At 47.7% G+C, this 13,472-nt stretch overlaps 3 protein-coding genes across 3 annotated transcripts in view; 2 read left to right on the forward strand and 1 right to left on the reverse strand.

The window, feature by feature from the left end:
• LOC140422253 (uncharacterized) overlaps window positions 1-13,472 on the reverse strand; it is a 227,500-nt gene that overhangs the window by 70,475 nt on the left and 143,553 nt on the right. The gene's annotated exons all lie outside the window — the stretch shown is intronic.
• Window positions 904-12,791, forward strand: LOC140422261 (uncharacterized). Its single transcript, XM_072507308.1, has 2 exons — window positions 904-1,009; window positions 6,914-12,791. Exon 2 carries the CDS (start codon window positions 7,270-7,272, stop codon window positions 8,050-8,052), a length of 783 nt encoding a protein of 260 aa, XP_072363409.1. The 5' UTR covers window positions 904-1,009; window positions 6,914-7,269; the 3' UTR covers window positions 8,053-12,791.
• The window catches only part of LOC140422254 (uncharacterized), a 218,947-nt gene continuing 206,649 nt past the window's right edge, over window positions 1,175-13,472 (forward strand). Inside the window, exon 1 of the mRNA XM_072507297.1 lies at window positions 1,175-1,277. The gene's annotated coding sequence lies outside the window, so the exon portion shown is untranslated. The remainder of the gene's footprint in view (window positions 1,278-13,472) is intronic.

Below are 13,472 nucleotides of genomic sequence, written 5' to 3' on the forward strand. Positions count from 1 at the left end.
TCCCAGGAGGTTGGAGACTGGGCTCCGGAGAAGTAATGGTGGCCGCAGCTCCCATAATCCCCACATGCTGAAGAAACTGCTCTATCCACCGCACAGGCGAGCGGGTGACCGGAATTGCACATGTCCAAGGGAGAGAGGCCCTCAATTGAAAAAATAGACTGGGCATTTAAATTCAAAAAAATAATTCTGTCTAATTCATCCTTCAATGACCCCCAGACTCCACTGGTTCCTGTGGGGAAAGAATTCCAGAGATTAACAACCCTCTGAGGGAAGAGATGACTGGAAATATATAACGTAGCTACAGTACAATATTACAAAACTAGAAATAATCATAAATGTACTTTACATAACTATAAATAATATATCTGATCTGTACCATATAACAACACTGGACATTTCTCTATCTGATATTAATTTACTATCCCCTTAAATGTCAGCAATCTCTGGGGAAACCAGCCCTTTAATTGTGAACATTAGGAAAGAGACTATCCTTTTAGCCAGACAAATAAATATGTCAAGCTGAGGGAGCAAAGGATGTCACTGTCTTTAAGGGAGAGAGAGACCTGAGCCAACCTTTGCACAGTCTGCACCCTCTCTGGATTCACTTCCTTTCCCTTCAGTTGTTGCAAGTGACCAATTGAAGGTCAGAATGAGAAAATAAATGGAAAGGGGGAGAAAAAAAAGTGTTTTACTCTCAGATGTTGGAGACAGGAGGAAGTTTCTGTTTGTGTGAAGCTCAATAGTCATTCGCACAAAATCCACGCTCTGATTGGCTGGAGAACCAGGGTCCTTCCGGTTCTCCCAGCTTCTCATTAGCCACGTGGTCCGAAGTCCGCCCCTCATTGTCTCCATGAGTGACATTGGCCAATAGGAACTGGATGGACGCTGATCTTCCAGCCAATCAGAGTCTGGGGCCTGTGTCATGGCTGCACGGAGGTTCTTTTACTGTCTGCTCAGCAAAGCTGCTGCTTCTCTCGCTTCACACAGACTGAAATTTCCTCTAACTCCTGTAAGTAAAACACTTTCTTTACTCCCCATTAAATTTATGTTCTCATTCTCACCTTCACATAGTGACTTGTTTAAATCCTCAGTCCCAGATTAAATGTTTCCCAGGCTGCTGTGGGCCGCAACAGAGGAGATTGCAGAGGCTCTGAGAATAATTTTCAAATCTCTGGTCACAGGAGCGGTGCCAGAGGAAGGAGGACAGATAATGTGGTTCCATTATTCAAGAACAGAAGTAGGGTAAATCCAGGAGATTACAGACCAGTGAGTTTAACGTGAGTGGTCAGGAAATAAATATTCTGAGGGACAGAATTAATCTCTGTTGCGGAGGCAAGAATTAATCAAGGATAGTCAGCATGGCTTTGTCAAAGGGAGATTATGTCTTATAAAGACCGACCCAAACAAAGGCTGTAACAGGTTTGTGAGCAGCAGTAGCAGTGCCTCTGGTTCTGCACCAGAACAAGGAGATGGAGCAGAGGCTGTGGACAGGGCACGTTCTGCACAATGTCCTCTGCCAATTTGGAGACTTGGAGTCAGACCTCTACATGCTGCTTGGCAGTGAAGGGGACTGACTGTCTGACAAGCCAGCCAATCCACTCAGCATCTCAATGTACACCCTCATCAGTGCCTCTTAACATCTTCATCTGAGTCCACCCATCGCAGAACCCATCTCTGACTTCACCATCCAATGAACTGGCAAGCAAACTATATTTCACCCTGATCTGGATCCAGGTCCAGTGTTTCACCACAGCTGATCCCAACTCTATTGTGGCTGCTAAGTTTGTGCAGTGTTGTATCTGAGCTGGTGGCAGTGAGGGACAGACCAAATGGCTACCTGTCTTCATGAAGTGCTGAGCTGTTGCTCTCTCTTTTCATCTTTGACCTGCTGTGGCTGAACAGGCAGCATTTTCACGATGGGCCGAAGGGCATCTTTCTGTGCTGTAAAACTCTCTGACTCTTAAAGTTTTGGGTCACTGAAAGCAGGAAATCAGAAGGAGAAATTTGGTTTGAAGGAAGACGGTGGGGGATTGGAAAGGAAGAGATCTACATTGGTCTACATTGTGTGGAGTTTGCTCGTTCTCCCCGCGTCTGCGTGGGTGTCCTCCGGGTGCTCCAGTTTCCTCCCACAGTCCAAAGATGTGCAGGATAGGTGGATTGGCCATGAACAATTGCCCCTTAGTGTCCGAAAGGTCGGTGGGTTTAAGGGGATAGAGAGGGGGAGTGGACCTGGGTAGCATGCTCTATCGGAGGGTCGGTGCAGAAGGATTCTGTGGATTCTATTTCATTTGAATTTTCTGAGGAGGTGACTAAGTGTGCAGTTGATAATATCTTTTGTCACAAGTAAGCTTACATTAACACTGCAATGAAGTTACTGTGAAAATCTCTTAGTCGCCACATTCCGGTGCATGTTTGGGTACACAGAGGGAGAATTCAGAATGGCCAATTTACCTAACAAGCAAGTCTTTCGGGACTTGTGGGAGGAACTCAGAGCACCCGGAAAAACCCACGCAGACGCGGGGAGAACGTGCGGACTCCATACAGACTGACTCAAGCCGGGAATCGAACCTGGAACCATGGAGCAACAGTGCTACCCACTGTGCTTCCGTGCCGCCCACATGTAGCCTATTTAGACTTTAGTAAGGTTTGTGACAAGGTCTCACATGGGGGACTGGTCAAGATGGGATCCAGGGCAAATTGACACCAAAATTGGCTTCCTGGCAGCAGGCAGAGGGAGATGGTCAAAGATTGTCTTTGTGACTGGAAGCCTGTGTCCAGTGGTGTTCCACTGCGATCGGTGTTGGGTTCCATGTTGTTCGGACGTACATCAATGATCTGAATGTGAATGTTGGAGATATGCAGATGACACAAAAATTGGGGGTGTGGGGAATGGTGAGGAACGCCTCAGATTACAGGATGATATGGACGGGCTGGTTAGATGGCAGAACAGTGGCAAATTGAATTTAATCTTGAAAAGTGCAACAGGTCGAATTTGAGTAATTTCTCCTAACTCAGCAACTGGAGCTGTGTATATAGTTAATGTTAAATAAAATAAGTTAAGTTTTGTTTTCTCTACAACTTGGTGTTATACTCTTCATTGTCCCGTATTAAATACCCATATCCCCACACTCCTGCCACTCAACCAATTTCCTAACCGTGTCAATAATTTGCCCTCAACTCCGAGGGCTTCCACCTTAGCGAACAGCCTCTTGTGTGGGACTTTATCAAATGCCTTCTGGGAGTCCGTATAAATGACATCCATAAACATTCCCCTATCCTCTACCTTAGTCACCTCCTCAAAAAATTCAGTAAAATAAGTCAGGCTGGCTGTCCCTGATCGAACAAAGTTTTTCAAAGTGTTCAGTTACCCCATCCCTGATTATACGTTCCAGCAGTTTCCCCACCATAGATGTTCATAATAATCTTTATTAGTCTCAAAAGTAGGCTTACACTAACACTGAGGGACTGAATTCAGACTGTCCGATTCACCTAACAGCTCGTCTTTTGGGGACTTGTGGGAGCACCAGGATAAAACCCACGCAGACACAGGGAGAACGTGCAGACTCCACATAGACAGTGACCTAAGCCAGGAATCGCACCTGGGTCCCTGGGGCTGTGTAGCAACAGTGCTAACCATTGTGCGACCATGTCGTGTTTGGCTAACTGGTCTGTAATTCCCTGTTTTTCCCCTTTCACCCTTCTTAAAAAGTGAATCCCTTCCCACACTAAAAGCAGGTGAATGGCCTCTCCCCAATGTGAACACGTTGGTGTATCCGCACTTCAGAAAGTGCAATTTTCCAATCCAGAGGGACAACTCCTGAATCTAGGAAACTCTGGACAATTATCGTTGGGGCATCTACAATGTGCTCCCCGACTTCCTTTAACAGCCTCGGATGGAAACCGTCAAGTCCTGGGGATTTGTCGCTCTTTAGTTCCATTAGTTTCCTAGTTAGTGATGGTATAGTTATGTTAATTGTATTAAGTCCCTGTCCTCTATCGACTATTAATTTTTTCGGGACTTATGGCAAGTTATCCTCCTTTTCAACTGTAAATACTGAGGCAGAGTAATTGTTCAGTGTGTCTGCCATTCCCCCATTATCACTGACAATAGCTCCACTTTCAGCTTTTACTGGGCCTACATTGCTCTTCACACCCGCTTTCCCTTTATATAAGTAAACATTTCTTCTCATTGATATTGATGTCTCTTGCAAGTTTCCTTTCATAATCCCTTCTAGTCGCTCTTACAAGCTGCTTTGTGACCCTTTGCTGGTCCTTGTACCTATCCTATTCGTCCGGATCTGTCCTGTGTCTTGTATTTTTATGCGCTCTTTCTTTTAGTTTTAAGCTGTCCCTAATCTCTTTATTTGTCCATGGCTGTTTTTTTTTTGTTAAGTGGAGCCTTTTCCTCTCAGGGGTATATACTTGCTCTGTATCTCGTTAAATGTTTCTTTAAATATTCTCCACTGATCCTCAGTTGTTTGACCCATTAACAGATCTCCCCAGTTTACCGAGGACAGTCTCTGTCTCATCCCGTTAACGTCAGCCTTACCCAAGTCTAAAACTCTACTGTCTGTAACGTGCTTTTCACTTTCAAACACTACACTGAATTCATCATGTTGTGATCACAGTTAGGCTACTAATTAAATTGGGCTCATTACTCATAACTAAATCAAATATTGCCCGTCCCCTTGTTACATCTGGAACATATTGCTGCAGGAGACTATCCCTGACCCCATTCCAGAAATTCACTCCCTTTCTGACAGGTGCTTGTCTGCCTCTCCCAATCTGTGTGTCAGTTATAATCCCCCATTAATACTCCTCTGCCTTTGCTACACACTTGCCTAATTTCTGCCTTTATACAATCTAGCACCTGAGAGCTAACCAGACGGTCGATACACAACACCCATTACAGTTTGAGATTTTTTTTGTTCCTCAGTTCCACCCATGTGGGGCGGGATTCTCCGTCCCAGCAGCCGGCCAATGGGGTTTCCCGTTGAGGGCACCCCCATGCCGTTGGGAGGTCCGTTGGCGTGAGCGCGCTGCCAGCGAAGCGGAAGATCCCGCCGACAGAGAATCCATGGTCTCCGCTGGATCCTTCCCCTCATTATATCCTCCACAGCAGACACCATCTCCCTGGCGCCACACTCACCTGGAGCATCTCGACAACAAGGACTCCGACATCAGACTCCTATTCATTGACTACAGCTTCAAATTCCGAGGTGTGCACATCACCAACAATCTGTCCTGGTCTACCCACGTCAGCACGACCAAGAAAGCACAACAGCGCCTATACTTTTTCAGGAAACTAAGGAAATTTGGCATGTCCACATTGACCCTTACCAACTTTTACAGATGCACCATAGAAGGTATCCCACCTGGCAGCATCACAGCCTGGTACAGCAACTGCTCGGTCCAAGACTGTAAGAAATGACAGAGAGTCGTGAACACGCCCAGTCCATCACGCGATCCCGCCTCCCATCCATTGACTCTGTCGACACCTCCCGCTGCTTTGGGATAGAGGGCAGCATAATCAAAGACCCCTCCCACCCAGCTTGTTCACACTTCCAACTTCTTCCATCGGGCAGGAGATACAAAAGTCTGAGAACACGTCCAAAGACGTGATAAATTGCCCTTAGTGACCAAAAAGATTAGGAGGTGTTATTGCGTTATGGGGATAGGGTGGAAGTGAGGGCTTAAGTGGGTCGGTGCAGACTCGATGGGCTGAATGGCCTCCTTCTGCACTATGTTCTAACAGATTCGAAAACATCTTCTCCGCTGTTACCAGACTCCTAATCGACCCTCTTATGGACTGACCTGATCTCTTCACACACCACCTCCACTGAGTAGTGCTACACTCCTGTATGCTTCACCCGATGCCTGTGTCTATGTATTTACATTGTGTATTGATGTTTGCCCTGTGTGTTCTCATGTATGGAATGATCTGTCTGAACTGTACGCAGAACAATACTTTTCACTGTATCTCGATACACGTGACAATAAACAAATCCAATCCTCACCATTGAAGTGATAGTATTTCTAATCAGTAAGGCTACTCCACCCCCTCTGTCATATTCTCTGTCCCTCCTGTAAACTTTATAACCGGTATATTTGTCCAGTCCAGACTGTCCTGCTACTTGTTTTTGGAACTGTATTGAGTTCCCCTGAGGCCTTCCCCTCCCCCTCCATTTATTAGTTTAAAGTCCTTCTGACCTCCCTATTTATCCTTTCCACGAGGACACTGGTCCCAGATCGGTTCAGGTGGAGACCGTCCCAACGGTACAGATCCCTCCTGTCCCAATACTGATGCCAGTACCCCATGAAATGGAACCCCTCTTTCCTGCACCACTCCTTTAGCCACGTGTTTACTTCCCTAATTTTCTCATCCCTCTGCCAATTTGCACGTGGCTCAGGGAATAATCCAGAGATTATAATCCTTGGGACCTGTTCTTTAATTCTGTTCCTAGTTCCTGATATTCCCAAACAGGCCCTCTTTCCTAGTCTTGCCGATATTGTTTGTCCCAATGTGGACCACAACAACAGGATCCTCCCCCTCCCTCTCCAATATCCTTTCAAGCCGGTTAGAGATGCCCCTCACCCTTGCGCCGGGCAGGCAACATACCATGTGGGACTCTCGGTCCTGCTTCCAAAGAATGTTATCAGTTCCCTTAATTATAGAATCCCCGACAACTACCACTTCCTCCCCCCACTTGAATGGCCTCCTGTACCAGGGTGCAGTGGTCAGCTAGCTCATCCTTCCTACAGTCTCTGCTCCGATACCCTGCCCCTCCGAGTCCGCTCCCTGGAGATGAGTTATTGGGGAATGAGAGGAAGGAATGTTCCCTAGACACTAGAATTCTCTGTTCTGAATTTCTATCCTGTACTGAGTGTTGACTTTTGTAAACTCCTTTTACAGATATTACAAGAGAGGAATTACAGACAGAAATCTCAATTGTCACGTCTCGGTCCCACAGAGTAACTCGATACCTTGGGATCTGAGTATCATCGGCCTTTGAATCTGGAAGGAGAAATGTTTGCCCAATCTGTCAGCATCAGAACATTTTAAATATCAATGTGACTGGAAAAGCACCGAGACACACACACCCGAGTGAGAGTGTTCCAGAGCACTGACTGTGGAAAGAGCTTTAAACAGTTACACAGTCTGAAAAACATCACACCATTCACAGCGGGGAGAGACCGTACACGTGTTCTGTGTGTGGACGAAGCTTCAACTGATCGTCCAACCTGAAGAGACTCGAGGAGACCCAAAACATGGAGAAACCGTGGAAATGTGGGGACTGTGGGATGGGATACAGATCTCCATCAGAGCTGGAAACTCATCGACGCAGTCACACTGGGGAGAGACCATTCACCTGCTCTCAGTGTGTGAAGGGGTTCTCTGAGTTATCCACCCTGAAGAGACACCAGCGCGTTCACACTGGGGAGAAGCCGTTCACCTGCTCTCAGTGTAGGAAGGGATTCACTGAGTTATCCAGCCTGAAGATACACCAGCGAGTTCACACTGCGGAGAAGCCGTTCACCTGCTCTCAGTGTGAGAAGGGATTCACAACTTCATCGAGCCTGCTGACGCACCAGCGAATTCACACTGGGGAGAGGCCGTTCACCTGTTCTCAATGTGAGAAGGGATTCACTACTTTATTGAGCCTGCAGAGACACCAGCAAGTTCACACTGAGGAGAGGCCGTTCACCTGCTCTCCGTGTAAGAAGGGATTCACTACTTCATCGAGCCTGAAGAGACACCAGCGAGTTCACACTGAGGAGAGGCCGTTCACCTGCTCTCAGTGTGAGAATAGATTCACTACTTTAAAGAGCCTGGGGATACATCAGCGAGTTCACACCAGGGAGAGGCCGTTTACCTGCACTGTGTGTGGTAAGGGATTCACTCAGTTATCCAACCTGAAGTCACACCAGCGAGTTCACACTGGGGAGAGGCCATTCACCTGCTCTCAGTGTGGGAAGGGATTCGCCCAGTTATTCAACCTGCAGAGACACCAGCGAGTTCACACTGGGGAGAAGGCGTTAACCTGCTCGTAGTGAGAGAAGGGATTCAGATATCCATACACCCTGCAGGAACACGAGTGAGTTCACACCTGGAAGAGGCCATTCCCCTGCTCTGAGCAGGGGAGACATTCAATGATCCGTCCCAACTATGGAGACACTAGCGAGTTAATTCTGGGGAGAGACCATTCATCTGCTCTCAATGTGGGGAGGGGTTTGTGATTCATCACACCTGTTGTGACTCCAACAAGTTCACAAATTACAGATGTTGGCTCCATTGTCATTGTTTCTGCTCTCCCTGACATCCAGGACTGCATTTTGTTCATTCTGACATCTGGTGAATGGTGATGATTGGAGGGTTTCTTTCTGCTGGACTGGCCGGTCTAACACCTCTGCCTCCGGTGGGCTGACCATTTTTGAGCCTCGTTGCGATTACCTGGTTCCAAGTTTGACGAGGAGCACAGAATGAAAAGGTGTTTGCACGTTGGAAGATATTTAGTTCCCAAAGCAGCCACGTTGCCATTAAGATGGGCTATGGTGGTTACAGGGTTCTTTTGCCTAATTTATCTGGGTGTTTCACACTGAAGGAAACTGTCACGGTATGAGGGGCAAGTTGTCTGGGGTAGATTGGGAAATTACAATAAACATATCACTGAAAGTGGCAACGCAGGTGGATAAGGAACTAGGAAGCTGCTTCTCTCTTAGTGAGAGAAGGGATTCAGATATCCATACACCCTGCAGGAACCCTAGCGAGTTCACACCTGGAAGAAGCCACTCACCTGCTCTGAGCAGGGGAGACATTCAATGATCCGTCCCAACTATGGAGACACGAGCGAGTTAATTATGGGGAGAGACCATTCATCTGCTCTCACTGTGGGGAGGGGCATGCTTGTCTTCATTGGTCAGGGCATTGAGTATAAAAATTGGCCATTCATGCTGCAGCTGTACAGAACCTTAGTTAGGCCACACGTGGAGTATTGCCTACAATTCTGGTCACCACATTACCAAAAAGATGTGGAGGCTTTGGAGAGGGTACAGAGGAGGTTTACCAGAATGTTGCCTGGCCTGGAGGATATTAGCTGTCAGGGGAGGTTGGATAAACTCGGATTGTTTTCACTAGAGCAACGGAGGTTGAGGGACGACCTGATAAAAGTTCACAAAATTATGAGTGGCATGGACAGAGTGGATAGTCAGAAGCTTTTTGCCAGGGTGGAAAAGTCAATTACCGGGTGACATAGGATTAGGTGCGTGGGGCAAAGTTTAGAGAAGACGTGCGAGGGACGTTTTTTACACCGAGGTGGTGAGTGCCTGGAACTCGCTGCCGGAGGAGGTGGTAGAAGCAGGTACGATAGTGACGTTTAAGAGGCATCTTGACGAATACATGAATAGGATGGGAATATACGGATACAGACCCTTAAAGCACAGAAGGTTTTAGTTTAGACAGACATCATGATCCGAGCAGGCTTGGTGGGCTGAAGGGCCTGTTCCTGTGCTGTACTGTCCTTTGTTCTTTGTATGACGATGGACAATAGACAGGCAACCACTCGCATTTTATTTACATAAAATATAGATTCCTTTCAGAAGCAAAAATTAAACAGCAAAAATGAAGCTATCGTGGCTAACAAGAAAAGTTAAAGATTCCATTAGATCAATGGAGGAGGCAATATAGTAGTGAGCCTGAGGATTGGGAACTTGTTTTAAAAGTTCAGCAAAGGAGGAACAGGAAACTGAGAAAGAGAAAATAGAATATGAGAGCAAACTGGGGAGAACTGGAAAAGCTCCTGTAGGAATGTGAAAAGGAAAAGATTAGCAAAGACCAATGTGGGCCTATTCCAGACCGAGACAGGAGAGTTTATAATGGGGAATAAGGAAATGGCAGAGAAACTAAACAATGTGTGTCTGTCTTCATGGAGGAAGATACAGAAATTGTCCTAAAAGCACCAGAGAACCAAGGGACTAGTGAGCACGAGGAACTGAAAGAGTATTAGTATTAGTGAAAAAGTAGCACTGGAGAAAGTAATGGGATTGAAAGTTAATAAATCCCCAAAAGCTGATACTCTACATCCCAGAGTGTTGAAAGAGGCGGCTGGAGAGATGGTGGATACATTGGTGGTCATCTTTAAAATTCTATGGATTCTGGAAGGTGGTAAATGTAACCCCACTATTTAAGGAGGGCGAGAAAACGGGAAACCACAGACCCATTAGCCTGACATCAGTAGGAGGGTAAAATGCTACATTCTATTATAAAGGATGTGCTAACATACAAATTAGCAGCAGGAGTAGGCCACTCGGCCCCTCGAGCCTGCTCCTCCATTCAATAAGTTCCCGGCTGATCTGATTGAAACCTCAACTCCACAGAGGCCCCTTAGAAAATAAATGTTGGGAGATGGTAATATTCTTTATTATAATAATAATCTTATTATTATTGCCACAAGTAGGCTTACAATAACACTGCAATGAAGTTACTGTGAAAATCCCCTTGTTGCCACATACTGGCACCTGTTCGGGTACACTGAGGGAGAATTCAAAATGTCCAATTCACCTAACAGCACATCTTTCGGGACTTGTGGGAGGAAACCGGAGCACCCGGAGGAAACCCACGCAGACACAGCGAGAATGTGCAGATTACTCACAGACAATGACTCAAGTCGTGAATCAAACGTCGGTTCCTGGTGATGTGAGCAACGGTGCTAACCATTGTGCTACTGTGCTGCTTGTAGTTTCTACACACTGCTGCCACTGGGTATTAATGGTGGAGATGGTGAATGGGGTGCTGATCATGTGCCTACTTTATCTTGTATAAAACAAACTCTCCGATTTGAATAAGACTGTCTGATAATTAAGCACTTTAAAGAATTGATTAAAACCTCAAATTTAAATAATCCAGTCCATTTGAAAAAAAGATCTGCTCTTCAAAGATATATTGGTACAAAGTACATAAGATCTTTGTCGTTGAATTGAATACCTTGACTCCTCACACGAACACCTGGCTGACAAGAGGCACCGATTGGACAACAGCTGGAAACAATGAGCTGAAATGTTTTTCTGGGAGTGAAACTGTTTCACTTTAACCCGGAATCGACTATGTGAGAGTTAAAGGCAATACCAGGCTAAATTACATTGAATATACAACATCGAAACAGCCCAACCAATCCATGCCAGTGTTTAGACTTCACTTGAGCCTCCTCTCATGCGTTCCCATCTGACTCTATCAGTGCAGCCGTCTGTTCATTTCTCCCTCATGTTCATCCAGCTTCCCCATAAATATATCGATGTTATTCACCTCCACCAATCCCTGTGGTAGCGAGTTCCACATTCCCACCACTCTCTGGGGAAGAAATTTCTCTTGAATTCCTGATTAGATTATCACATTGATAGCCTCTAGTTTTTCTCTTACCCTTACAAGTGAAAACATTCTCCATGTGTATCAAAATCTTTCATAATTTACAGCCCTCCATTAGCCCCAAAGCTTTGTATTGTGAAGAGAGCAGTGACCCGGCCTATTCATTGTCTCCTGATAGGTTTAACCTCTCACAATAAAAATCTGAAGACAAAAATGCTTTGTTCGCACTTGAGCTCAGCGCAGTGAGAGCAGGGATGGAGTTACAAGGGAGCCTGAGAAAAGCAGATGCACTGAGAATGGGTGGGCTGGTCTGATCTGTGTGAATAAGCTGGTTAATCAGACTGTTCATGATCGGGGACTTGGTGTTCAGGGTAGTGGAGGAGGCCAAGCGTCAGTCTTCAATAACACAGTAATTTGATCCTGGTGAGCAAGCGGGTGACTTTTGAGGCGATGAGTATTGTGGCGGATAAAGGGGGATGGTGAGTGGTAGGCTGCAGGGGGCCCGGGTGTTGCTGGTGAATGGAAATGCCCCGAATTGGGACGATGCAGGGTTCATGAAGCGCATGCTGAGCCGGATCCCGATAATCTGATAATGGTGGGGGGGGACTTCAATACGGTACTAGACCCAGCACTGGATCAATCTAGGTCGAGGTCGGGCAAGAGGCCAGCTGCAGCCAAGGTTCTGAGGGGGTTGATGGATCAGATGGGGGGAGTGGACCCGTGGAGGTTTGCCAGGCCAGCGGCTAGAGAGTCCTCCTTCTTTTCTCATGTGCACAAGGCCTATTCACGGATAGACTTCCTCATGGTGAGTAGGGCATTGATCCCAAGAGTAGAGGGGACGGAGTACTCGGCAATAGCGATTCCGGACCACGCCCCGCACTGGGTGGAGCTGGAGTTGGGGGAGGAGAGGGGCAGGCGCCCGCTGTGGCGCATGTGATTGCTGGCAGATGAGGAGGTCTGTGGGCGGGTCTGAGCGTGCATTCAAAGGTACATCGAGGCCAATGATAATGGGGAGGTATCGGTGAGTGTGGTCTGGGAGGCGCTGAAGGCGGTGATCAGGGGAGAGCTAATCTCAATCAGGACTCGCAGGGAGAAGAGGGAGAGAATGGAGAGGGGGAGATTGGTGAGGGAGAAACGGAGGATGGATAGGAGATACGCGGAATCGCCTGAAGAGGGGCTGCTGAAGGAGGGCCGGAGCCTCCAAACGGAGTTTGATTTGCTGACTACGGGGAAAGCTGAGGCCCAGTGGAGGATGGTGCAGTGGCAGCGTACGAGTATGGGGAGAAGGCGAGTCGGATGCTGGCGCATCAGCTACATAGCAAGGAGGCGGTGAGGGAGATTGGAGGAATCAGGGACAGAGGGGGGAACACGGTGAGGAGTCCGGCCAAAATAAATGAGGTCTTTAGGGATTTCTACGGGAACCTGTACAAGTCAGAACCCCCGGGGGGCAGGGGGGGGGGGGGGGGGGTGGGGGGGGATGCGATGGTTCCTGGACCAATTGAGGTTCCCGAGGGTGGAGGAGGGACAGGTCGAAGGTTTGGGGGCCCCGGTCGGGATGGAGGAGCTGGTTAAGGGGTTGGGGAGTATGCAGGCTGCCAAGGCCCTGGGGCCGGATGGGTTCCCGGTCGAGTTCTATGGGAAGTTTGTGGAACTGTTGGGTCTGTTGCTGGTGAGAACCTTCAACGAGGCGAAGGAAGAAGGGATTCTTCCCCCGACAGTGTCTCGGGCACTGATCTCACTTATCCTCAAGCGGGACAAGGACCCGCTGCAGTGTGGCTCGTATAGGCCAATTTCGCTCCTCAATGTGGACTCTAAGTTGCTGCCGAAGGTCCTGGCCACCAGGATTGAGGATTGTGTCCCGTGAGTGATACACAAGGACCAGACGGGGTTTGTGAAGGGCAGGCAATTAAATGCAAATGTGCGGAGGCTCCTGATTGTGATCATGATGCCCTCGGAGGAGGGGAGGGGGCGGAAGTGGTGGTGGCAATGGATGTGGAGAAGGCCTTTGATCGGGTGGAGTGGGAGTACCTGTGGGAAGTGCTGGGTAGGTTTGGGTTCGGGGAGGGGTTCATAAGGTGGGTCAAATTGTTGTACCAGGCCCCGGTACAGAGCG

Source organism: Scyliorhinus torazame, chromosome 5 (genome assembly GCF_047496885.1).
Source record: "Scyliorhinus torazame isolate Kashiwa2021f chromosome 5, sScyTor2.1, whole genome shotgun sequence".
Lineage (NCBI taxonomy): Eukaryota > Metazoa > Chordata > Chondrichthyes > Carcharhiniformes > Scyliorhinidae > Scyliorhinus > Scyliorhinus torazame.

Coding starts and splice junctions, on each gene's coding strand:
- LOC140422261 (XM_072507308.1), top strand. CDS start 7,270: ATGGAGAAACCGTGGAAATGTGGGGACTGTGGGATGGGATACAGATCT.